Below are 26741 nucleotides of genomic sequence, written 5' to 3' on the forward strand. Positions count from 1 at the left end.
AAGGGCTGGTTTGTCCCCAGCCAAGTGCAAGTAGGAGACCTGGGTTCTTAGGCTATGCAGAAACACAGCAGGAGCCAATAGAGTTTGTGAAGCTCTAGAAGAAGGGCAGGAATGTTTGGAGAGCCCAGAGCCCATGCCACAGGGCTGGGCGGGCATTCCAGGCTTGAGGAACCAGTTTATGCTATTTCCAGGTGTTGGCCTCTGCTCCTAAGAGGAGGAGCTGCTGGAGGACAGCAAGCCTAGTCACCAACAACAGTAAAAATTTCCAGTTTGAGGTTGGGGGTTGGGCAGGGGAGCTTGTTTTCAGATACCCAGGTTCAAAGCACTGATTAACAAGGGGACACTGAGGCCTGGGTGTGTGCTCAGCGTCACAGGAAAAGGAAATAGCAGACATGAGTCTAGGGGGTGGGTATGTGCTCACACACCTGCTCCCTTTGGCAGGGCCCAGGGCCCAGGGGCCCGAGAGAGGAAACAACCAGAATTTTGGGGAAGGACCAGGGCTGGGACTCACTGAACTTTGGGAAGATGGCTGTGGGAGAATGAAGGCACATCTGAGAAACTCCTAGGCCTATGAAACCAGGATAATGTCCCTGTGTATCTTGGGAAGTCTATCACCTCTGCAAGGAGACTGCAGTCTCCCTTTGCAATGTCAGACTCCAGGACTTCCTCAAACCCTGCCTTTAGGAAGCCTTCCTGGACTTGCTGCAGCCGGGCAGCACCTAGGTTGTTGTGGGAAAATGTGGCTGGCACACAGGCCAAAGTTTGAGACCCTTCCTGGCTCCAGTATGTGACCCTGGGCCTGGAGGTTCTCCCTCTCACTGGAGGCCTCTGTTCCTTGGTCTGTGTTGGAAAGAGAGCAGTGGAGACATACTAAGATGGCTTGATATCCTCTCCAGTGTTTTCTGGGGCTGTGTCTGCAGTTGATAGATAGAGTGCATCGCAACAAACTATGGTAGTTCATAGAAGAAGTTTGGAGACTTCTAGTTCACTTGTTAAAAATTCATAAAGGGAGGCTAAAGAGATAGCTCAGTGGTTAAGAGCATTTGTTGCTCTTGAAATGGAGCCAAGTTCAATTCCCAGCACCAACATGGGGATTCACCAACATATGTAACTCCAGTTCCAGGGGATCTGATGCTCTCTCCTAACCCCCATGGGCACACACACACACACACACACACACACACACACACGTAAGCCAAACACTTACACATAAAAAAGCATGAATAAATCTAATTTAAGAATTTATAGTGGGGCGCAGAGTCCAAACAGGCAAAGGGCCCCAGAATCAAGGGCAAACCAAGGCTTTGGGAATTTGAGGCTTCTGAGAAAGAACCAGCCACTTCCCAGGAATGCTCTGAGATGCCAGCTTGTGAAAGGGAGGACAGGACTAGGAGTTTGCAACTGGCTCCTTTTTATGGAAGTCCTTAGCATTATTCCCCTTCTGATGGCCTGATAGCATCTCTTTGCAGAAGTGGGGCTGGAGGTTAGAAGGAGTACGGGTGGGGATAGATGCACAACCAGTGTTGCTCCTGTTTTGTAGATGGGGAAATCTGAATCCCAAACAGATTGAGTGTCTGGTTCTAGATGCCCCTTGGACTTGGAAGCATCTAACACTGTATTGTTTGGCCTGGCATGGGTTGACCTTGAACTGCCCCCTCTGAGACTTGACTTTTGCATCTGTAAGAAGGGCAGAAGAGCATCCGTTCAGGAGGGGCTGGAAGTCCTGCACGGCTTTAGCTGAGCTCTTTCTTCCCTACCTGCCCTCTCCCTGGGGTCTATCTATCTTTGCTGTTCTAGAAAAGGGCCTCGCCTCTCCCATCTCACCTCATGTGCATGGGATTTGGGAGAGCTGAGGATTGAGGATCCCTGGGGAGCACAGCCTAAGCCTTATAGGGGTCTCTGATTCTACCTTGTCACCAGAGCCTCGTGGAAGGGGGTGGCCAGGGCCCCCCTTAGGGAGAGGTTTGGAGGTGGAAGGGGGGTAGGAGAGAATGCATAGCAAATAAGTTTGGAAATCAAATGAGATCTGAGCTCCCCACCCACTCCCTCAAATCTCTCTACTCGCTCTTTAAAATTCTTGTTTTCTAAAGAGAAAGAAAATGCTAAATTGCACCCCCTTTCCCAAGGAATGGGAGCCTTAGTGAGTCACTCCGGAGGTAAATGCCACCTCCAAGGTCCCACGTGTGCCTGCGGAGGTCTGCACAGCTGTGTGGCCACAACCCCGAACTGGGGTACACATGTGTGTGATAGGGGCCTCCTGCTTGTTTTGTTTCTGGGTGGGCACTAGGTCCCTGCAGGGGAGCCCAGTCAGCTGGCCTGCTTCCTCCAGTGTACCCCAGGTGGGGCAGGTATTGGGCCAATATAGCAATCACCATTCATTTGAGGCTGTTGAGGTGTGTTTGGTGGCAGGGTGGGGCTGTCTGTGCTGGAGTGCTTCACAGTATAGGTGCATTTGAGGCACCGGTGTGTGTGTGGGGGGGGGTAGTGAGAAGTTGGCTCATGTAGCTTTCTGTGGGAAGCTGATAGGGTGGTCTCCTGGTGTCAGGTTGGCCTTGGCTAGGTGTATTGGGGCGGGCGAGGCCAGTGAGGAGGTGTGCCATCTCCCCGTGACCCATTATTCTGGAGGGAGGAGAAGTAGTCCGTCTGTTGGCTGAGGATGCCAAACAAGGGTTGAAAGCAAAAATAGAAACACACTGGGCTCTGTCTGGGAGGGGCACTGAGTTCTGGTGGATGGAGAGGCTTCTCCTGAGCCGGCTGTTGCTGACACTGTGTTTGTTCGGCTCTGCGTATTTACAGAGTGTGACACTGCCCTCTTGCCCTCCTCAGGGACAGACTTGGATCTACAGACTCTCTGTGACCATAGCTCAAGGTGGACTGGAAGCTGGAAGGCTCTAAGCATGTTTTAGCCACCTGTCTTCATGCATACATTGGTCACACATTTGACCTTTCCTGGATTGTTCCAGATTGGTCCCAGGTGTCATCCTCTTGGATAAGAACTCCCTTTGTCTCTGCTGTGGCTTCCCCTCATGAGCCTGGTCTGAGCTAAGCAATTCTGTAGTCACTCCTAGCAGCATAGGGAGCTATTTTGAGCCTCCTATTAGGGCCTGGTGTGGGGAATGTGTTTATCCTTTGCTGTGTTTTGTTTTCTTCTTGTGTAGTATAATCTGGGGCAGTGCCTTTGGGGCTTCCCTGAAACACTGGCAATTCCTGGCCCTGTGACTTGGCTCCAAATGGAGGGACCTGAAGGCAGAGATCACCTTGAGGTCCATCTTTACAATCTGGGAGCTGCAGGTAGAATGGGGTGTCCATGTGAAGTCACACTGGCTGTTGCTGGGATGTGACAGGCAACTGTCCTCTCCTGCTGTTTGCCTCCTGCCATGGGAGCCTTTGATGCCCTAACCAAGCTGCTCACTGAAGTGGTGGTCCCTGCAAGAAGGTACAACATCCTACAAAGAGCCTCTGGCTCTGCCCTGGCTTCCTTGCTCACTGGCTGATGCATAGATGTTAAATTCTTATTTTCTGGTCTTTATAAAGGGGTCTTGGGATGATTAGGGAGAATTCCACCTTCTGTCTTAACACTCTGGGCTGCCCCATGTCTTCCCACAAGTAGGTGTGGTGGCAAGTGCTCTGGAGAATTTCCTACAGGGTAGGGGAGACAGCTTCTGCCTTCTGGAGCAAGAGTCTGGTGGGACATAGAGGGGACATCTGGGCCTCTGGGAAATTGTTCCAAAGATTTCAGAACTGTTGGGAGCCTAATTGGCAGAGAAAATGAAAGTACAATAGATAGCAAAAGCTATTAATCACTAATTATCTCCTAAATAAGGTAATTAAGGGGTATTTAAATGGCATATTTATAAGATATCAGCAGGTCTTCAAAAGCACATCATCCCCAAAGCAACCAGTTTGGCCAAGTAGGCCAGAGATGGAGGCCAAGGTCCTAGCCCCACATTGAACCCACCCTTACCTTTCCTCCTGAACTTTAGGGATCCTAAGCCCTCCTGCAAGGACATCTCTGCAATGTGGAAAAGCGACAGGTCACAGAAACCCCTGCAGTGTATAAAATGCAATGCAGCATCTACAGTGTGCTACAAAAAGATTCTTTAGGCATGTCCAACCCTATGACATTGTGGCATGGTGTTGTCACCTACAAAGGTAATGCTTGAGGTTTGTACAATGGAGTAATAAAATAAAAATCTCCTAATAGAGTAAATATATTTACAATTTTGTTTTAGACACTTATAGCTCTCCTTGGCCACTTGTGGTCTGTGGGCCACAGGTTGGATATACTTACAAATTATTTTATGTGGCTCTAGGTCTAGACTGAGTTGTGTATTGCCAGATCTGGGTTTCTCCTGTACCTATGCTTGCCACTTGTGTGACTGGATTAAACCTGGGGGTGTGGTCATACTCATGGTCTAGTTTGAGGTTAGCCTACACTAATGGTTGAGTCTAAGATTTAAGACATGGTTGAGGTCAAGATTTAGGCTGTGGTTGGTTAATGGACCCTAGTTGCTGTCAGGATGATCCTGTATCTTAAAGAATTATCCCCAGCCCTTGAGTGTGAGCCCCATGGGCTTGGCCTTGTTGGTTGTCCTGAAAAAGGATCCCTCCTTGGGTCCTTTAGGATGTTGACTCCTGGGGCTGGGTACCATAGCAGACAGACTCCTTGGGGTTCCTGACAGTCCCCTGAAAGAGATCAGCACACAGCTCATCAGTGGCACATCTAGCATTTTTAGGAGATAGTTAGGACTGTTTCTATAGCAACCAACCCCCGACCAGCACTGGTTTCCTTCAATAATGCTTTTCTGAAAGCAGCTTCTCCTGGCCTCTCATCCCTCCCTGGGTGACCACACAGCCCCTTCAAGGCCAAGCATGAGTTGGTTGACCCTGGACTGGCTGGTCTCCATTCTTGCCCTGACCCACAAAAGGGGCTCTCCAGAGAACAACCTTCCTTAGGTCCTTTCAGCGCTGTTACATGTGGAGCCCTGAGAGAATTCTTTCCACACAGCCCTGTGCAGGGAGAGACTAAGGCCTAGAGAGGGCTCCTGTTAGCCGTCTGCTTAGGGGGAACCCATGCTCCAGAGGGCAGGATGACAGAGATGCAGACATTGGCTGTGGTGGAACACTGGTGAGGAATCAGGCACCAAGCTGGCCTGAGAGCAGGGAAGCTTCCCCTTCTTATAGCAGGAATGGGTTGGAAAATGGAGGCCCCAGCAAAGGCCCGGAGGAAGTGAGAGAAGCATGAAAGGTTCTGCCTGGGACCAGATGGTGGGAGGATGGGCTGGGAGCAAATGGAATGAGAGGAGGAGAAAAGAGAAGCAGCTCCCATTCCAGGGGCCCCAGGAGAGTGGCCTATGCTTAGAAGTTTCCGCTTAAGAAATAAGCAGAGAAAAGCCCTTGAATAATCATGGCTTATTTCCATTTAACATGCTCCTTTACTTACTATTTATTTTTCACTTTATTTATTGTACGTGTGTGTGTGCAAGTGTGTGTGTATGAGTGTGTGCCTGTGTGTGTGAGAAAGAGATAGAGAGAGGGATAGACAGAGAGAGAAAGAGAGAGAGAGGGAGAGAGAGGGAGAGAGAGGGAGGGAGAAATCAGAGGACTACTTGCAAGTTCTGGTTCTCTCATTCCACAATGTAGGTTCTGGGGATCAAACAAGGGTCATCAGGCTCTCACAGTAAGCGCCTTTACTCACTGAGCCATCTTGACAGCCCCTTAATAAGCCCTGTTATGGCAGCAATGGAGACTGGGTACTGTGCTGAACTTTCCTCAAAATATTCACTTATTTACCCTCTTTATTGCCTGTGATGTAAGTACAGCCATTATCTCTGTTTTACAGAGGCAAAACTGAGAAGCAGAATGATTGGGAAATAGCTAAGCTGGGAACCAGGTCAATGGAAGTGGGCAGGTTCCCTGGAGGGAGGAGAAGGAAGAGGAGGAGGAGGAGGAGGAGGAGGAGGAGGAGGAGGAGGAGGAGGAGGAGGAGGAGGAGGAGGAGGAGGAGGAGGAGGAATTGGGGGAAGAAGGTGAGGGGGAAGAGGGGGAGGAGGAGAAGGAAGAGGGAGAGGAAGAGGAGGGAATGGAAGCAGAATCAGTGGTAAGGAGGCAGCTTTCTTGGAGTTAGTCACCTGTCTGTCTGTGGAGCCTTCTGGAGGCCATACTCCATATGCTGACTGCTGACTCTGAGGCCTTAAGGCTGTCATGAGGATCAGAGGATCAGTGATGTGTGTGTGTGTGTGTGTGTGTGTGTGTGTTCCCAGGCCTGGTCATTTCGACCACACTGATGGCTACAAGTTAGACGTAACACTGGCTTATAGAGCATGATGTGCATGGCGGTGGGTGTCTAAAGGCTATGACCTCAGCTCCGTACTGCCTTCTCTGTTGACTCACTGGGGTTCCAGTGCCACCAGGACAGTTTCAGATGTGGTGGGGCAAAAGTCACTGCCAGCCAGGCAGGTGTTGGTATAGACAGGCCTAGGGCTGTACACCCAGGCCATGCTCAGAGGCACTTGCTTTATCTTGGGATCTAGGAATCATGAGTGTTCCTGGATACCTAACAGTCATAGCTCGCAGCAAATGTCCATGGTCCTTCCCTTATTCTGACTTTCTGAGTTACTAACTTTGGGACAGGGACTTCTATGTCTTCTTTGCCTGGAAATGGGTGTCACTGTGTCCATGTCATTCCATGGCCCTACCCTGACAGCCTGGTCAGCCCTGCTTTTTCTTCCTTTGAGGCTCAGCTTGGGTCTCTCCTTGGGGTGAGGGTCACCCCTGTGTGACCTTGCCTGGCCTGTTTATATGGGATCTGGCCCAAGGACCAAGCTCCTTGCCCTCTGCTCCAAGCAGGGCAGAGCATGGATGAGCCCTGACCAGAACCCACAAAAGCCAGGATGGCTCCAGTTCCTCTCTGTTCTCCTCTCCTCCCCCCAGGCACCATCTGGCCTAAGGTCTGGCTCAGGAAGCATTGGCCTAAACTTCTGCCTCCTTCCTGTGCGGTGGCTTCCACTCTGGACAGGGCTCCTAAGTACAGGGCAGTGATTCCTTAAAGCTGAGCCTTGGTCCTTAGACAGGCCTGACTGAAGGTCCTTAGGACAGGTCAGAAAGCTCCTATCTGGTTGTATGTCTGCCTTTCTGTCCATGATAGATGTGGAGACTAGATGGAGTCCGTGATCTGAGCCGATGCAGGAAAAATCTGGCCTGTTGCATGGTCTTGGAGACTATGCTGGGCCTGGGGTAGGAGGCTGATGGGGCTGGAGGCAGAATAGGGATTAGGCCCCCTCCTGTGGGCCCAGGAGCCTTGATGCTGATTTGGGGGTTTAGGTAATTGTGGTTCTCAGGCAGAGACAAGCTGAACCTTGGCAGCCATAAGCCTGAGGGAGTTCCCTGGCAGCAGCTAGACACTTCTTGGGTATTTCCCTGAGTCAAAACTTGGTTCTATTGATGACAAAGGCCCCCTCCAGGCAGTGGTCTAGAAACTCTGGTGGCTTGTCTTAAATTTAAACATTATAATGTTGAGGTAAGGCTCATGAGCCCACTTTAGAGATGAAGAAAACCGAGGCTCAGAGAGGAGGCTAATTTGCTTTGAATCTTAGAGAATTGAGTGAATGTCACTCAAAAGCCCATGTTCTAAGCTCTGTGCAGAGCTTTTACCAGTGCCTGGCAACTGATTTCCTATAATGTAGGAATAATCCTAGGAAGGCAGAGTGGGGAGTTCATGCCCCTCAAGGAACACACACGCACACGAGCCCACACACACACACTTCATGTGTCTGGTCTTTCTCTTCATTCAGTTTCCAGCTTGCCTGATAACTTTCCCAAGCAGTCTCCCCCTCAGACAACATCCTTGGCTGGTCTTTTTTTTGAAATATGATCTTTGCCATTTGTTAGAAATCAGCTTATTGGAGGGTTCATCAACAAACTGCTCTCTCTCATCCGGAAACAAGTTGCTTCTTTTTAATATATGTAAAATATGTACATATGTGTGTGTTCACATTTATTTATTTATCTATTTATTTATTTATTTATTTATCTATTTATTTATTTATTTATGTGCATGCACATACATACATGCACATGTCTGTGTGTAAGCAGTTGTTTGCCACAACATTCAAGGAATTGATTTTCTTCAATTGTGTGGGGTCCAAGACCAAACGTGGTCGTCAAACTTGATGGCAATCACTCTAACCTCCTGAGCTATCTTACTGGCCTTGACAGCTGCCTCTTAGCATATCTACTGTTATAAGTCTATCTGTCTGTCTGTCTGTCTGTCTGTCTGTCTATCTATTTTTGTTTTGTTTTGTTTTGTTTTGAGACAGGGTCTCCTGTGTAGCCTTGGCTGTCCTAGAACTCCCTCTGTAGACCAGGCTGGCCTCGAACTCAGAGACCCACCTGACTCTGCCTCCTCAGTGATGGAATTAAAGGCATGTGCTACCACTGCCTGGCTTATTTTTTAATTATTTTTTAAAGACAGGATATCACTATGTATCTCTGGCTGGCATGGAATTCACTGTATACACCAAGCTAGCTCAGAACTGGCAGATATATCTGTCTACCTCTGAGTACTGAGATTAAAGGTGTTCTATCATACCAGGCTACAGGTTCTTTTTATATTATACATATATAGCTGGAGTCTCTTGTCACCTTTACAGAGGTTGTTTTAGGTAGACACCCAGTGGTAGAGAAGAAAGACCTGGTGTCTTCTTTAAGCAAATGCACAGTACACATTAAAAAGGTTCAGGCATGCAGTTTGAATGCAAGTAGGCTAATCATAAATAAGTCAACGTGCAATTGGAAACAAATTCAAAGAAGCTTTGAACACAGAGGAAGTGAAGGACTCATCAGAGAGGAGAGTTGCTGTGAGCTACAGGAGAAGGGAGCTGCCAGGTTGGTTCACACGGAAAGCTAGCATGAGCCAAGTGCTTTTGATGAGCAAGGTGGGGTGACAGAGCCATGCATGTTTATATATCAATATATGACATGTATTCATATAGGCTGTATGATAATTTTAATAACTGACATCTGTTTCTTGAGAAAACTGTATTAATTACATTAAAGTAAGTTTCAGACAAATCTAAATGACTTTTAAATTCTTAATTTTTCCAGATTTATTTTTATTTCCATGTATATGTGTCTGTGCACATGAATAAAGGATCTTTGCAGGGCAAAGGAGTCAGATACACTCTGAGCTGAAGTTATAAGCAGTTGGGAGCCTCCTGATATAGGAATAGAAGTTACACCCTTTGCAAGAGCAGTATGTGTTTTTAAATTCTGCTGCTTCTCTCTAGCCCCATTGGTTGAGTCTTAGAGTCACAAAACTCTATGCATATATTTGAAGATAAATACAATAATATTTACTATATCACAAAAATATTTAGGTATATATCAAATCCTAGCTGTTTGTTATCAGTGTATAGTGTGTTTTGTGTATGAATCTTGGTTCCTGGTGTCATATTATACTCAGTTGGTTTCCTTTCTGTAGAGTTTTGGCTTTCTGTATAGATGATCATATGACCTCAAGATAAACACAGGTTTCTTTCTTGTTTTTTCAATCTGTATTTTCCATTTTAAAAAGTTGCCTTATTGCACTAGCTCAAAACTTCCATCCATTTGGAAAATAGTCTCGTATCCATGGTAGAAAGTCAGTCATGGTACACCTATATCCAGACCTTCAGGAAACCCAGGCCTCGAGGGGAGGGGAACTGAGCACCCCTGTCCTGTTGAAATTTCAAGGGGCTCCATTGATAGTATGGGACAGACACCTTTGCGTCTAGAGGTGATTCCACACTGGTGCTTCCTGTGACCTCTGCCCTTTTGTGTTTCAGAATGTTCTCTCTCTTGGCTGCAAACCATAGAGCATAACCTGGGTATGTGTTTGGGAGTTTGTGCTGGGCAGGGCAGGAGAGCTGCCCTCTCCAGAAACTGTTCATGTACAGAGTGGGGGCAGTGCTAGCATCCTGCAGGTTGGTGGGGGGGTGGTAAACTGGGGCCATAGCAGGTTCTCCTCAGAGCGCTTTGTAAGGTGCTCCCTGCCTGAGGCTGGGGAAGTGACTACCTCTCACAGTTCTTGGTACCTACTGTATGCCAGATGGATTCCTAAAGATTCAGAGTTAATTTTTTTCCCATGGGGGATCCTCTATCAGGTTTCTCATCATACAGATGGAACATTGTTGATGCTAGTGCCTAGCTCTCTGTGGGGAAAGGATGTGAGAGTCTGATGGCCAAAGCCTCATGCCCCACATACATAGTGATTTTGCTCTTTTTCACTGAACATGCGCTGACTGCAGGATGCAGCCTTATTTTACATATCAGCAAGGAGAAGGATGCTACTTTGCCCATAGTATACCATCACTGGGTGGTCATCACCCAGTTCCAAAGATGTTAATGTGGGAAGGTACATCTTAGACTGACAAATTAGACAAAAATCTCAGTAGTCATATCAAATTATGTACGCAGTATCAAAGCTGAGTTTCCTCTTTCCTCTGCCTCTTATCAAATTCCACTCCATAGAGATAATGTTTATAAATGGCATCTTGATGTGTGTCCTCCCAAACATTTTAACACCTCTGGAAGAATATTTATGTAATAATTACTGTTCTAAACACTTTATCTTTGCAAGACATGATGCTAAGTTTCTCAAGCATTTTGTTTAATCTTTGCAATAAGCTCACTCATAAGGCTGGCATGGGCTAGCTCCACAGTATAGAGAGGAAACTGAGGCGCAGAGAGGAGAGGCAACTCACCTGACATCACACAGCTTCTAAGAGACAAGGCCTGAGCTCTGAACCAACATGCCACATATATCCCTCAGTATGCAGGTATATCAAAACAAAGTTAAAAATGTTCTAGAACTTTCTTGTGTGTATATCTGCTAATCATTCTCCATGGACATCTTTCTATGTCAATGCCTAAAGTGTTCATCCTTTCAACAGTTGCTGGGAATTCTCTCATACGGCTGTATGTGGATGTGTGTAGCTCATCTCCTGCAGATAACACTGGTTTTTTTCTTGCAGTATGAGTATCACTGAAATACTATGATGATCAATTTACACTTCTGTCTTTGAGAACTTCCCTGAGAAAATTACCAGGTTGATTTTCTTCTACTACTTCCATGGATTTCATTCTATAATAAGATTGCAATCTACCTGCAATCTCTTGCATCTCACACACCTTGGAGTGTGTATGCAGCAGACTCAACATGCATGCTGCTCCCAAAGTGCCGAGTAGGGAGGACTAGAAAACAGGTGTGGGTACTGGCTGTGTTCTTGGTCTACCTCTCTTTGGCCTCAGGGCACAAAGTAAGTTGGGGCAGAGTTTGTTGTAAGGGACCACTCTCGGTGTCCATGTTTCCTGCCTGCTCTGGAGGGCCCTTAGCCCTGCATGCTGCTCTCTGAGGAGACTAATGTAGTAGCTGTTGCCATTTCTGAGCTTCTTGAGACTCAGTCACTGAATACACAACTTCTTATCCATTCATCTGGAGAATGATCGTCTTTGGTGGAAAACTGAGCCTGGGATGGAAAGGGAATGGCTTTCAGATTGCTAGTGGCAGAGACAGGGCACATCCTCAATCACGTCCCTCTTTACTTGGATGTGTGTAGCGCTGAGTCCTGCCGTTATGGCCTGCATGTGCTGTGTGGGGCTGACATCTCTGGTGGTCATCAGGATGTCTGGCATTCCCAATGACTTGCCTTGGCCAATGGAATGGAAACAGAGCATGCCATTTCTGGGCAGAAGAGTTTAAAACTGGGCATGATTTTCTGTTTCCTTGCTTCTCTGGACCTTGACATCTCATTTTGAGATGGTGACATCATAAGATGGTGGTCCCTTGGAGCAAGCATGATGAAAAGAGCCTCATCTGACCCACAAAGGGGAGGTGAATCACTGTTGCTATAAACAGCTGATATAATTTCTTACCACAGCTCAACTTCTGCTGATTGATAAGTCTCTTAGCTTCCCCCAGCTCTTTCCCTGTGGAGCTTCCTCAGGGAGAGCTTTTGGATGAAAATGAAAACACTGGTGAGAGGGCTTAGCGTGGTCTGAGGCTACAGAGGGGGAGAACACAGGTGTAGAGAATGTAGCCTTTGTTCGAGGGGCTCAGCACTGGCCGCATTGTGTTGGGGCACCCTCTCACATGTTCTCTTTGGTAGGTGGTCCTTCCCCGGGCGGTGGTGCCTCCTGGCACCTTCGGAGTGTCCTCAGTGATTCGGTGGAGAGTTCAGATGATGAATTCTTTGATGCTAGAGGTAAGTGAACTCCGTTTCCACATCACTGGGAAATCATTGTAGAAATCCTAAAAAGTGGGTCCATGCTAAGGATGAGAGCCTTCTCTACTCACACTTCTAGAAATCCTAAAAAGTGGGTCCGTGCTAAGGATGAGAGCCTTCTCTGCTCACACTTCTAGAAATCCTAAAAAGTGGGTCCGTGCTAAGGATGAGAGCCTTCTCTGCTCACACTTGCAGTTTCATGTTCTATACTTAGACGATTGGTGAAAATAGGGGCCCAGTACTGACCTGCTCAGTCTTTGGAACTTTTTGTTTGCTTTGTTTGCTTGTTTTGTTTTTTGTTTTTTTGTTTTTTGTTTTTTTCCAGACAGGGCTTTTCTTTGTATCCGTGGCTGTCCTGGACTTGCCTTGTAGACCAGGCTGGCCTCAAATTCACAGAGATCTGCCTGCCTCTGCCTCCCTAAGTGCTGTGATTACAGGTGTGTGCTACCTCGCCCAGCTCTTTGGAATATTTTTAAAGCCCCTAATGTTTTCCAGGTGCTCAGGATACCATGAGATACAATTGGTCTGTTTGCTGCTCTTATAAGCATATAGCCTATCTTGAGAGGCAAACATCAGATGATGATACAAAAGGAAACACAGTTCCTGGTGGGAGTGATGTCATCTAGTAGAAAATACCAGCTGACGAGGGAACGCACCCAGGGCACTTTGATGTGGTTGGATGTCCTTTCTGCAGAGCCAAGAAATAGGAGCTTGTCAGGTGAGGGGAAGAAAGATCCTTCCAGACAGATGTGACAGCAGGCATAGTGGCTCAGAACTAGGAAAGACGGACAAATATTTGGGGCTCTGAAGGAAGGCCAATGCAGTGATGGTGGTGGCGGGGTTGTACCAGGGAAAAGGACTAATAGACAAGATTGGTCTGGGATGCGTATAGTACCTACGTGGCTTCTAAGACAGGCCTCAGAGATATGGAGAGAGCTGCCAGTGATACTCAGGGGAGCTGTGGCAGATAGCGGCCATCCAGATGGTAGCCAGCGGGACTTCAAGAGCTGCATTTCAGGTAGGGAGAACACGGGAGCCAAGGGGTGATTATACCAGGCAGATGCAGGGATGGGAGGTGAGTCAACCTGGAATTATGAGGGAAGAAAGAGTAGCTGTGCTGAGCTAGGCTGCTAGCCTGACCCTGGCTTAAGAGGGTCCCAGTGCTTTTTAGCCTTGTGGGTTCCACTCTGGGACATCTCTAAGGTTAGGGTGTTGACTTATTTGAAATGGGGCTGGCTTGAAATGTCTGGTAAACATGATCTTGAGGACAGACAAATGGTGCTGGACAGCTTGTAGACCTAGAACAGGACAGCAGGGACTGCTCTGAACATGATCTTCACTTTGGATTCAGGAAGGCCATTCTCCATTTTGGGGTCTGAGTTTCCCTATCAGCTCTGTATGTCCCCAGCTGGAGAATATTTCCAAAATATTGGGGTTCAGGGACTTCTAGGAAGCCTGGCTGGATGCCATGGGACTGTCCCCACTCAAGCTTTCCACATCCTTGGCTATCAGAGAAGCCTCTCCCCAGTGCTGTCCCTAAACCAGCCTAGGGGCTCATTTTCCATCTTCCTTTGGTGTCTGATTGGAGTAGTTTCCAGGGCTGCATTTCTCCATAGCAACTAGCCCACAGTATGACAACATGCTTCAATATTTTGATAGGCGGAAGAGTTTTGTTTCACTATTTTGCAGTTCATCAGGTCTGTGTGTCCCTAGCTGCTATGATGACATTGCTGCAGAAGGCAAGCATCTGTGGGTGGCCCCCAGTCAAGTCCCTCCAGTGAGCAGCTGAAAACCTCCCTGCTGCCATCCCTGGGACCATTGTCTCTCTCAGCATCCCTCAGCTGTGTCTGTTCTCCTCTCCCCAGTCTCTGTGAATTTGGCCTTGCCATGTGTTGCCCTGTCTCCATGGTGGAGATGTCTGTTCCTCCCTCCCTTTGCCTTGTCATCTCCTCCTCACCCCTCCATTCTAGCAGGATCCTAGACTCTCTCTCAGGGTGTAGCCTCAAACACAGATCATATAAGAGGTGGGATGCCCCTCAAGATCTTGTGTGTCTGTGTGTGTGTATGAACAATAGAAGTCAACCTAGAATGTCAATCCTCAGGTTCTATCCACCTTGATTTTGGAGACAGGGTCTTTCATTGGCCTGGGGCACACAAGTTAGGCACACAAACCAGGCTAGCCAAAGAGACCCAGAAACCAACGTGTCTCTACCTCTCCAGCTCTGGAAGTACAAATGACCCAGCATTTTATTTGGTTGTTGGGAATTAAACCAAGTCTTTATGTTCACACAGCAAGTGCTTTACTAGCAAAGCTGCCTTCCCAGCCCAGCCCATTTTACAATGTGAGAAAATCAGGTATGGGGTTCATTTAGGGCCACAGAATGTAGCAGATCAGGGAGTATAATTCTACCTCGTGTATCTCTTCTTTCACAAGTATTTATTGAGTATTTGTTCAACCAGTGTTAGGCTCCATCCTCAGTGTAGAGATTGAAGACAGATCCCATTCTGTTTCCATCTTCATGGAGCTATGGCTTGGATAAAGGTGGAAAGGAGGAAAATGCACAAACAGATAAAATACATTGAGAATTTCTATGAAAACAACCCAAAGCAGTAGATACGTCACTGTAAAGGATGTTTGAATGGCAGGCAAGCACACGAACAATCGGTCATCAAGCAAAGGCAAATCAAATTGCAAAGAGGGCTGGAAGGGAGGCTCAGATAGGAGAGTGTTTGCCTTGCAAACCCAGGGATCTGAGTTCAATCCCAGCACTCACATAAAGACACTAGGCATTGTTGTAATCCCAGAACTGGGTAGACTGGAAAAAGAATCCTCAGTGCTCACTGGCCAGCCTACCTCATCTAATTGATGAGCTCTGGGCTAGGGAAAGACTGTGTCTCAAGGAAGTGGACGTGTTCCTGAGCATGATGCTGAGGATTTCCTTTGGTCTTCATATGCAAACATTATAAAAACAAACAAACAAAAAGCTGTAAATATGGGTTGGTGAGATGACTCATCAGGGAAAGGTACTTGTTGCCAAGCTTGATGACCTGAGTTTGATCCTGGGAACTAATGTGGTGGAAGGAGAGAATCAACTCCTGAGAGTTGCCCTCTGACCTCCACATGTGTTTTGTGCTACAAGAATACCCCTCCTCCATATGCATACAAGATAAACAAATATAAATATAATGAATTGTTTAACGATACCACTATGTACCTAACAGAATGGTTTGTTAAAACAGCTGGCTGGAATGTGGAAGAATGGGTCCTTTCAAACTATTCTTGGGAGAAATGGACAATTTCAGAAAACTGAGGGCAGCTACTGAAAAAGGGTGGGAGTGCAGATCAGTGTCGAGGCCCTGAGCACGCACAGTGGCCTGGGCTTGAGCACCAGTCCTTTTCTGCTGGGTGTTTATACAAGTTAAGGGAAATGTTATGCCAGTTTAATTTATTTTAGCTGCAACCTGAAAACATCCCAAAATGAAAACCAGTGAGTGAATGGATAAACAGAGTCTGGTCCAGAAAAAAGGAATGGCTAAAGCATGCAACAGTGTGGACAAGATCAGAATAAGTCACTGTGACAGGAAACAAGTCTGACTGAAGCAGAGCACACTGGGTGACTGCCCTGACAAAACACTCTAGAAAATGCCAAGCAGCCCACAGGGACAGGAGCAGATCAATGGTTTCTCAGAGTAGGAAGGAGGGTGAAAACAACAGGAGAAAACTGGGTGTGATGGGTTTGCAATTACTGTCTTGCAGTATCTACAGTTGTCAAAATAGCGCACTATTTTATTTATTTATTTATTCATTAATTCATTAATTTCCCTCAAATTTTTACTAGGAGATTTAAATTTACATAATACAAACTAATGAAAGTTGAAAGGCATCAAGATCAAAATAAAATTTTCTAGAAATTGCTGTTTTTGTGGCCTGTGATGTCCAGGTACATTCATCCCCTCACTGAGATGGGTACCTGTTTCTTTTGGTTCTCCTCCATGGTGTCTAAATATACACCCCTCTTTCTATGAATACACATGACTAAGCTCAGCTTGGCTTTACAGAGCCTGCAAAGGGACACCCTCCCCATCACAGGCCACCAACCTTCTGTCCTTTATCCATCATCTCTGTTCTTTTTTTTTTTTATGCTTAGAGCTAGTCTAGTCCCCCTGTCTCTGCTTCACTTGAGGCTGTGGCCTGTGGAACTGGACGCTGGGCGGCAGAGTCCGTTCATGGATGTAGCTCCCTCCCTTTCACAGCAGCGAGGAAGATGGTGCTGGGATTAATAACCCCATTTTACAGAAGACTCTAAGGCAAGGTCAGGTCTCATAGCTGATGAGGGGCTTAGATCAGGTTTTCCCTTTTCGGTTGGGCTTCTGCTGTGAACACATGGACTCTCAGAGACTCTAAGTTGGAACAAGAGGGGAGAAGAAAATGTGTGGTCTGAGGGCCGAGATCTTCATGGTAGTGTCAGTGACTGGCTGCCTTCTGGGTTCAGGCACGTCTCAAACTTCCGGCTGGAGTTCTCTAGAAGACAATAGAGATGTAGCCATTTAGCCCATGGGTGAAGAGGGAGGAAGCCATGGGGAGTAGAGTGGTGATTGCTGGACAGAAGAGCTATCATAGATGCAAACAACAGGGGTCTCTAATACCCTGCTCTCATCCCATATTAGGGTATAGGAGAGAGGGAATGCCTTGACGTTTCTGGTGGTGGGTGGGGTGGGGACTACCAGCAATGTGACAGAGAATTAGTAGAGAGAAGTCCAAGAGATAGGCTCTATTTTCGGGCAAGGAGAAGATGAGGATCAAACAACAAGCATTCTTGAAAAGGTCCTTGGAAAGACTGGCTTTGTGAGCCCGCCTGATAAGGATGATGTTGGACAACCAACTAGAGAACGTGACAAATAATCTGCCCCATGAGCTGGAGAGTCCCTGAGCCCTGGGAAGGAAGAAAGGCACCTGATAGCTCTGGTGGCTGGGCTTACAGGGCACTCCCAGACTTTGGCCAGGGGCAGAGTCATGCTGAGGTTAAGGTCAGAGTTGTACTGGTGGAGAGAGAGGCTCAGCATGGAGCTTAGCTTGGGAAAGACTGGAGATCCACCATGTGACATAGATACCATAGCCATGTCTGCACCTGTGTTTTTTCTCTGTTCCTCAGAGGGGAGAGAACCCATTGTTTCCAGAGTAAAGATCTGAAGGATAAATGTGAAGAGTGGAAACAGGCCAGAATTCTAGAGGGAGGGAAAGGCAAGAGACTTTGGAGGGGTGGCTTGGAGGAGAGGAGAACAGAGAGTGACAGGGAGAGGGAGAAACCAAGGAGAGATTCGAGATAGCGGAAGGAAAGAAAGCAGGAGGGAGTGGGGAGCACACACACACACTAAAGAGAAGAGAAGAGAAGAGAGAGAGAGAGAGAGAGAGAGAGAGAGAGAACAGAAGCCAGCATGCTCAGAGCTAGGGAGCCTGGGCAGAACCCCAGGTCCCTGACAGCCTTACGTACATTCCTTGGATGGAACTTCCTGCATTGTAGGAAACACTAAGTAGCTTGTACAGAGCACCTGCTGCCTGCCTGGTACCAGACTTGGCACTCACTCTCTGGTCTTCCCACACTGGAGTTCTTTATGATGGTACCTTTCACATCGCTGGCTTCCTGTGGGACGAGGTGACATCTCACACACACAGTGCATGCTTAGGAGTTTGTTTGCTGCAGTATAATTGCTGGAATGCGTAAAGAAAACCTGCTTGCTTGGTAATCAGCTAAGCCAAGAGACTGAATTAAGGCATGTGCCACTATGCCTGGCTTAACCTCTTTGTGATTCTGCTTCCTCAAGGATAATGCCACCTTATATTTTTGCACAGTGTTTTTAGCTTCTGTAGTTCCTTCAAATTTATTATGCTATTGTCCCTGTGGCAGCATTCCAGAGGAGTTAGAGAGCTAGACATTTTATTGCTGTTTAAGGGACAAGAAAACAGAAATAGCAGTTTGGTGGGAGGGGGCATGCATGTAAAAACAAAGCTCATAGCTTGTACAATCTGCACTAGAACCTGGTCAGAGCTCTGCCCAGTATTGTGGATTTGTGCATATGTGTGCATGTGGAAGCCAGAGGCTGACATTGGGTACCTTCTTTGATGACTCTTCATCTTCATTTTTTGAGACAGGGTCTCTCACTCTACCTGAAACTCAATTTAGCAAGGCTGTCTGGGTAAAAAGCTTCAAGAACCCACTTGTCTCTTCCCCAGAACTCTCAGCACTGGGGCTGCAGGAATGTGCTGCTATTCATTTTTTTTTTTTGGTAGGTTTTGGATATCTGAACTCAGGCTTTCATGCTTGTGTAGTAGGACTAGTAGGACTTTACTGACAGAGCCATCCTTAGCCCCATTTTTTTGCCCCTTTTTATAGGAATATAATTAATTTCCTTTTTGTTTTTGCTTTATGTGGTTTGACAGACAGTCTTATGTAATCCAGGCTCGGTCTGTAACCAATGCTACCTCCACCACTTGAGTGCTAGGATTGCAGACAGGCACTACCACATCTGGCTTATGAATTAATATTTGTAAATCAATTATACTGATCTCACTAGTAAAAGTTTCATAAGGACTGTTATATCAATCAAACAAATAACACAATAAGGCAAGAGGCATCAGAAATAGTATCTGGATTACTGAGTGCTGGTGTGAGTCAGAATGTTGGCCAGCTCCTAAAGCCTTTGGTCCACCATATTGGTTGCTGGAGAAACCCTCTGCCAGAGAGGCAGATATCAGCCTGTATTCTTCATTTTCCTGAGCCTGGAGGCTCTCCCCCACACCCTTGCTGTCTGTGAAGTAAAGGAAGGCACAAAGCTGTTCACCACGAAGGCTCATCTCGGGGTGGAAGGTGGCATTGAGAAGCATGTCCACTCCCACAAGTGTGCTCCTGTAGATACATTCCTTCTCAGGATGAGAGACTGTGTCATATGTGTGTTTCTGGAGATAGGAGACCCAGAGGCTTGTGTGTAGTATGGACAGGGGTTATGGCCCCACTAGTTCTTCCCAAAATAAGTGTTAAGGACAGAGATAGGGCTGGGGGAGTTGAGCAGGGAATGGAAGCCTCAAAAGGTTCCTGTAGTTGAGAAGGAAGATAAGGTCTCCATGTAGCTCACAAAGCTTAGAACCAGAAGGCTTTCCCTACCCCTTCCTCAGAGCTGCTCCTGTAGCCCTCCAGCTACGACCAGCCTATGCCCTGCTGGTGAATTACTTGTCAGGAGAAGAAATAAGCACAGTGTCTCTTATCTCTAGGCACCCTCTGTGCATCAAGGCTCTGACACCCTGCATCTCATCTGGTCCTTCCCAGAACTATATGAGTTGGACATTGCCTGTCTCATTTTACTGATGGGAAAATGGAGGTTCATAGAAGTAAATCATATTCCTGAAGAAAAACTATGGGCAAATAATGAGGTTTTGGTCCTTTCTTTCCAAGAAATGCTAGTTTCAGTGTTAAGAGTAGATGACTGTCTCCTTGTCACTTTTTTTGCTATAGCACATAGGACTCTGGTGAGTCACAAGCATCAAGGCCTTATTGCAGTGACAAATTCCTCAACAGTTTAGTCCTGTTATTGAAGCTACAGTCTTGGGTGGAGGATAGCTCAGTGGTAGAGCACTTGTCTGGCATGTGTAGAGCCCTGAGTTCTATCTCTTGCAGTGCAAAAAAAAAATGCTGAAGTCTATTTCAACTTATGATTGAAATGAGCACTCCCTCAGACACCAGCTCTGGTTCAGGCTACCTATACCCAGCCCTCTCTGCTAACATTCATCTTTCACCTTCCCGCAGAGGAGGTGGCTGAAGGGAAGAATGCCATCCTTATTGGAATGAGCCAGTGGAGCTCCAATGATCTGGTGGAGCAGATTGAGACCATGGGGAAGCTGGATGAGCATCAAGGTGAGCCTCTGCCTCTCCCAAGGCCTGGCTGTGAGTTGTGTGTTACAGGGTGGGAGTGAGCTGCCCATTGGACCTGGGATCTACAGAAACTCTTTGGGGGTACCTGTGAGGCTGCCTGGGGCAAAACAACTCCAGGGCACTTCAGAGGGTACTTCCTTTGTTCATAGAGTGGCACTTAGGAGCATAGGTAATTAAGGGCAATATAGGTCAAACTGATAGAGTTCCAGGCCTATGGATTAGATCATTTAGATAAGATAGGTTCCCAGGAACTAACCCATGCACAAGACCTGCACAGATCCCTTCCCAAAGCAGTCATAGCCTGATCACTTCCTACCAGGCTCCATCTTTAAGAGGTCCCACTGTCTCCCAGTGCTATTACATTGGGTACTAAGCTCCCAGCACATGAACCTTTGGGAGTAAACACATTTCATTCCCCCCCATCCTTTCTCCCTCTTGACATAGATAGTTTCAGTCTGGGCCAGAGTTGCTAAGTGGTCAAAGCTATCCCATCAGGAGCTAGGGAAGGTGGTATTGGCCCAGCCCAAGAGAATGGCCATCCTGATCCAGCACCCACTCCCTTTCTTATCTTATATCCCTTCACCTTTGGGCCAGAGCTTATCCCACCTATGCATTCTGAGAGATGGGTAGGCTCAAACTGTTGTTTTCATTTTATGAATGAAAAAGCTGTGAGAAGCTGTGTCTGAGTCTTATTTAAGGTCCTTCTAGTCTAGGACAAATTTCTAAATTGGCTTTAAGGCCAGATGCAGATTGGATCCTTCTTTGAAAGTGGCAATGGTCTAGAGAACATTTAAAGACTGGGCCCTGCTGGCCTGGCTTGTGGTCTTGGGAGACAGTGCTTCAGCCACATGTTTACAGATGGGTCCTCAGCCTGCTCTTTACTTCGCCCCAGAGCTCAGGAGTCCAGAATGGGTCACATATTCTGGATCCTCCTCTCCAACCATGCTTGGTAGCTACAAAAAAGACAAAACCAGGTTTGTACTCACCACTAAGTTGGCCTTCCCTCCTCACTTCCACCCCCACCTGTCTGCTGAAGCTTTCGTGACTCAGACCCAGTGTGAGCTCAGCAGGGGTGAGGGAGATGCAGTGTGAACTGTGAGGGTGGTGTGGTGGGGGGAAGGGTGTCAGGAAGCAGAAGGGAGGTCTGTGGGCCAGGCAGAGCCCTCACAGTCTAAGGTCTGGACAGGAGCCTCAGTGCTGTTGCACCCCAGCCCCTCTCCTGAACCTTGGTCTCCTCAGCTGCAGTAATAAGGGTGTGAGAATTATGAGATAATCCTTGCAGAAATGAGCTCAGTCACAGCTCGTTGTAATGATGGAGTAGACAGTCTTGCACAAGCATAGCTGTAGCATAGCAAAAGCCTTGTGGTGGTGCGCAGTCAAGCCAGGGCAATGCGTGAGTGGTCTGCCTGCAAGGGCTGGTGCCATTGCCCCGCACACCCCCACTACCGTGCTCCCTACAGAACAGGGAGCAGGAAATGAAACGGGTATTCAGAAGGGCAAGCCAGCTGCATTTCAGGTTCCCACTTTCAGAGTCTCACTTTCTTATGGATTCATAATATGAGTTGCTTTAACACAAGGGATATACATGTAAAATTTCACTTCAGAGATCAATTGTGGAGCCTCTGTAGGAGCGTAGCCTTATGCTAGGTGCAGGGGAAACAAAGATAGACCAGACTGCATCTTTATCCTTGGGACCTGCAGCAGTGTCAGGAAGCTGTGCAGTGAGGCAGGCTGAGCAAAGGGCTGAAGAAGGAGGCTCTGGGGACAATTCCAGGCAGAAGGACTTCTGAGTGTGCCTGCTGGAACAGAACTGATGGTCTAAGCAGGCCGACACTCCTGCCTGCTTCAAGCTTTCTACCCTTCAACTCACACCTCATGCCAGGGAGCTCTTTCACAGTGTGCCCTGGCCAGTCACCTTACCTCCAGCTAAGACCTTGTAGGATCTCTGTCTGTTGGTAGCATCCCGTCTGGATGACTCAAAGACCCTTCCTGCTCTGCTGCTTTGGAATGTAGCTGACCTACCTCTGCCGCTTGAACTACCATTTGCATCTGTCCATCTCCATTTCTATCATGCCACACAGGTACTTCTCAATCATCTGAACATCCAGCCCTCAAGGGTGCTGACTCTGGGGAGAGTGCACCTGTGTGCACATGCTCCTGGGCTATATTCACTTCTTTCCTTTGTTGTGAATACATCTAGCTCACCTTGTTTATTCTGTGGGGTTCTTCATGTTCTAGATCATGTCTCCAGAGAGACTGAATTTGCCCCTCTCTCCTTTCTTTCTTTTTCTTTCTTTCTTTTGACAAGGTCTCTCTCTGTAGCCCTTCTTCTCCTGGGACTCATTATGTAGACCAGGCTGGCTCAAACTCATAGGGATCCTCCTGCCTCTGCCTCCTGAGTGCTGGAATTAAAGGTGTGTGCTACCATGTCTGACTGCTCTTTTCTTTCTCTGAACTGGAAGGTTTCATTCACCTTAAAATTTCTTATGCTAAATTTACAGTTCACGTTTTCTATTCCCCATGGGTAGTATAAATTTAGACCCCACACCCATACGTGGCAAGGCCTTGGGTGTTAATTACTCATGTGTGACTTTTCTTTCTCACTCTCTGCTGCTGCCTCAAAGGAATGGTGCTGAGTGTGTGTATACGTATATGTGTTTAAGTGTACATGTGTGTTTGCGTGTGTTTTTATGTTGTGTGCATTTCTGTATGGATGTATGTATTGTACATGTACATGTTTGTGTGTTTTTGTGTAAATTTGTGTGTCTGCATTTGTGTGTATGTGTGTTTGTATGTATATATGTTGTGTAATTGTATGTATGTGTGCATATGTGTGAATGTTCCTTTATGGCTGTCACATCCCTTCAAGGATCCACTTTAGCTCCTCACTATCCACAGACTGGGGTCAAATCTGGGGTTAGCAGTTTGTACTTAGCTTCTAGCCTCCACCACTGGATTCCAAGATCCTGGGTCTTCTCTGTGTAGCTCTTGTCGTCCTCTTCAGTGCACTTCTGTCTTTGCTTCTGTCCTTTGTCTGTTATTACTTTTCACTGTAGGCCTGGCTACATATTCACATATTGGGTGATGTGTATTTCACTAAACAGAAACTCTTCAGCATCAACTCTGCGTACTTTAATTATTATTTGACCATTACTTGTCCTATTTTTACTTAGTATTTTTTTTTTTGCTGTAGTAAAATCCACATAACATAAAGTATGTTAAGTGTCAAGCTCAGTAGCACTAAGTCATATTGCTGTCAGCTGTTACCATGCATCTTTGAAACTTTGTTTCAGACTGACTGGCTGAGTTGAGCACAGTCCCCACTCCTCAGCCCCTGACAAGTAGCAGCTGGCTTTCTTCGCCAGGTCCCTCAAAAGCAGAATCATACAATGTTCTGCCCCTTTGTGTGTGGCTTTTTTCATTAACATAATGTTTTTGAGATTCATCCATGTTGTACCACAAATCAGGACCTTATTCCATTTTGTGGCTGAATAACTTTCCATTATCTATATATCCATTGTGTTTATCCATTCATCTGTTGATGGACATTCAGGTTGCGTCTTTTTTTTTCCTTTTGTGATTAATGTGGCTGTGAACGTTAGTGTACAAATATTCACAATCACCTTCTTTCTTGAATACATTCTTGTTGGAAGAAAAGCAAACAATAAAAAAAAGCCAAAACTGTTCCTTTCCTGTCCCTTCCACCGCATACCTTATTGCACAGCTTTCTAGTGTGCATAGTTCAATGGCTCAAAATACACATTAGTATTGCAAACCTCTTTTTAAAAAACTTAACAGTGGTCTTGGAGAGCTCTTCCTATGGGAAACAGATTCATTCTATTCTTTTTACCTGTACTATTGCATAATAGACACGCTATCACTTGCATAAACATTCTGTAGTGACAGACATTGACATATTTCATTGTTAAAAGGGGTGCTTGAAGAGTCAGTGTTTTAAAAGATTACATGTGCTTGTGCATGTCTGTGTGGGCATGAGCACGTTGCCCATAGAGGCTGGAAGAGGGCATCAGGTCTCTTGGAGCTGGAGATATAGGTGGTTGTAAGCTTCCTGACATGGCTCTGCAAACCAAACTCAGGTCCTCTGCTCTAAGAGCAGGGTGCACTCTCAGCTGCTGAACTCACTCCGCAGCACCTTTTCTGAATTCTCTTCTTATGGTTGTTGTGTGTGTTTTGAAACAAGGTCTCTTTTGTGGCCCTGGCTGTCCTGGAACTTACTTTATAGGCCATGCTGGACTTGAACTCACAGAGAACTCATAGAGATCTGCTTGCCTCTGCCTCCAGAGTGCCTAATTTTCTTAAATACACCCCCCATCTTTTATTGGAATATTTATTTGTTTCTATTTATAAGGGAGTCTTTACACATTCTGCAGGCAATTCTTTTCCTGTGATCTAATTGGTTTCTTTCTTTTACCATGACTGTGGCTCAATACCCGACAGGAAGCAACCTAAAGGAGGAAGGAGTTCTTTTGTCTCAGGGTACGATCTGTCCAAAAAGGGGCATCGTCTTCCTGAATCAGAACAAGAAAAAAGAATATGCCTAAACTCCGCTGGCTTTTTCCTTTCCTTTCCTTTCCCTTTCCCTTTTCTTTTTTCCCCTTTCCCTTTTCCTTTTTCCTTTTCCTTTTTCCTCTCCTTTTTCCTTTCCTTTTCCTTTCCCTTCCCTTCCCTTCCCTCCTCTCCCCTCCCCTCCCCTTCCCTTCCTTTACTTTTTCTCTTTTCCTTTCCATCTTTCTTTCTTTTTTTAAAAACAGGTGTCTATATGTATGGTATGTGTGCATGTGTGTTGCATGTTTACATGAGTGAATGCACACTTGTGTGTAAGAGACCAGAGTTTGACATTAGGTATCTTCCCCAATCATTTTCTACTTTGTATATTGAGACAGAGGCTCTTGGAGTTTACTCATTTGGCTAGTCTGGCTAGCTAGCTTGTCAGGAGCTGATATTACAGGCAGCCTGCAGATCCACCCACGTTTGTGTGACTGCTGAGGGTCTGAACTCAGGTCCTCACACTTGTGCACAGAGTGAAGGCTTCCCAGCCTCTCCTTTTGTCCTGTTCGTTCAGTCTGGAACTCCAGTTAGTGGGATGGTGCCCACATTTGAGGTGGGTCTTCCTCCCTCTTTAGAAACCCTTCACAGAGACCCTTACAGATGCAAAATTGTGCCACACTAATGCCCTAGACTTTTGGTAGTGCAATAAAATTGACAATCAAAATTAACCACCACAGCTGTTTATTTGAAATTTTGCTTCTTTGAAATCTTGTACTAGCACTAACAGTTTGTCAGCTGATCCTTTCGGGTTTTCAATGTGCCATATTATTTAAAAATCTTAGCAGTTATATTCTTGCCAATATTTATACTACTTATTTTTCTTTTATATTGCATTGCATAGTGATCTTAGAATTTTGCCTCCATATTTACTCCCATCTCCATTACAGGGTAGCTCACTATAAAAGGTAATTTATTTATTTTTGTTTCTGTGTATATGTGCCTGTGAGAACTTATGTACATGATATGCATGCAGTTGCCTACAGAGGCCAGAAGAGGACATCAGATAATCTGTGCGCTGCAATGTAGGTGCTGGGAACTGAACCTGTGGCCTCTGGAAGAGCAACACATGCTCTTAATCACTAAGTCATCTCTCCAGCCCCAGCATTCTATGTTTAATGCCGAAATCACAATTCACAATAAAAATATCGCATATATTTACAATAGGTGCTTGAGCTGTTTAGCGTCCCAGTGAGGTCAGTACCTCACAGCAGAAGTGATAGCAGGCTCTGGTTTAATTCTGATTGCAGTGGCATAATCAGAACATCACCCACTTTACCAGTAAGTACAGTCTGCCTTATGGTTTCAGAAATGCCCACCATCAGGTTGAAAAAAATTCTAAGTAAAATCATGTCTTTCCCTGTTTCCATTGTTATGTATCCATTTCCCCATCATTCTTAATTTTTTTTTTGCCAAAGACCAATTTTAATTAAAAAAAATGGTTCTTAGTTTTATTTCTAATCAGCTCTACTATCAACTCTTTTTTTCCTATTTAATTTACATAAATTGATATTTTATTTCATGACTTCTTCCTGCTTACTCTCCAAGTGATGCAATTTAGAGAGAGAATAGAAAACACTCACTGGCCATTTCTGAGCTTTGGAGGGATTATTTTTTAACAGGAGATTAATTTTGCAACCATGAATTTTTTTTCCTTAAAGGGAATCCCCAAATTGCACAAGTTTTAATCACCCCAAATCATGTATCCTGGCCACTGGTCCATCTGACAGGGTCTGAATAAAGAGTCTCTTCACTCAGTCATGTCCAAGGTGCTCAGAACCTCAATATTTTCTTTTTGATCTAATGAGTATTCAGAACCATTCTTATAAATCTTGGTGCACAGATTATTTTTATTGTTAATTTGTGATTTTTAGTCCTTGGGATGTTTGACTTTTAAGTATTATTCCTTTGAAGTCCTTTCTTCTTTAACACATTTTTTTTCATCTCTGAATAATCCATACAATTTTTGTTTTGTTTTTTGAGACAA

General features: G+C 46.0%; 1 protein-coding gene across 4 annotated transcripts in view; it reads left to right on the forward strand.

Moving 5' to 3' along the window:
* Pitpnm3 (PITPNM family member 3) overlaps positions 1-26741 on the forward strand; it is an 84742-nt gene that overhangs the window by 3388 nt on the left and 54613 nt on the right. For 3 of the 4 annotated variants that reach the window (XM_060363360.1, XM_060363358.1, XM_060363357.1), the window contains exons 2-4: positions 9825-9866; positions 12147-12242; positions 20063-20170. In XM_060363360.1, coding sequence (XP_060219343.1) covers positions 9825-9866; positions 12147-12242; positions 20063-20170 — 246 coding nt within the window. The remainder of the gene's footprint in view (positions 1-9824; positions 9867-12146; positions 12243-20062; positions 20171-26741) is intronic. The other variant, XM_021641655.2, reaches the window with a different exon arrangement.

This window comes from Meriones unguiculatus, chromosome 11 (genome assembly GCF_030254825.1).
Source record: "Meriones unguiculatus strain TT.TT164.6M chromosome 11, Bangor_MerUng_6.1, whole genome shotgun sequence".
Classification (NCBI taxonomy): domain Eukaryota; kingdom Metazoa; phylum Chordata; class Mammalia; order Rodentia; family Muridae; genus Meriones; species Meriones unguiculatus.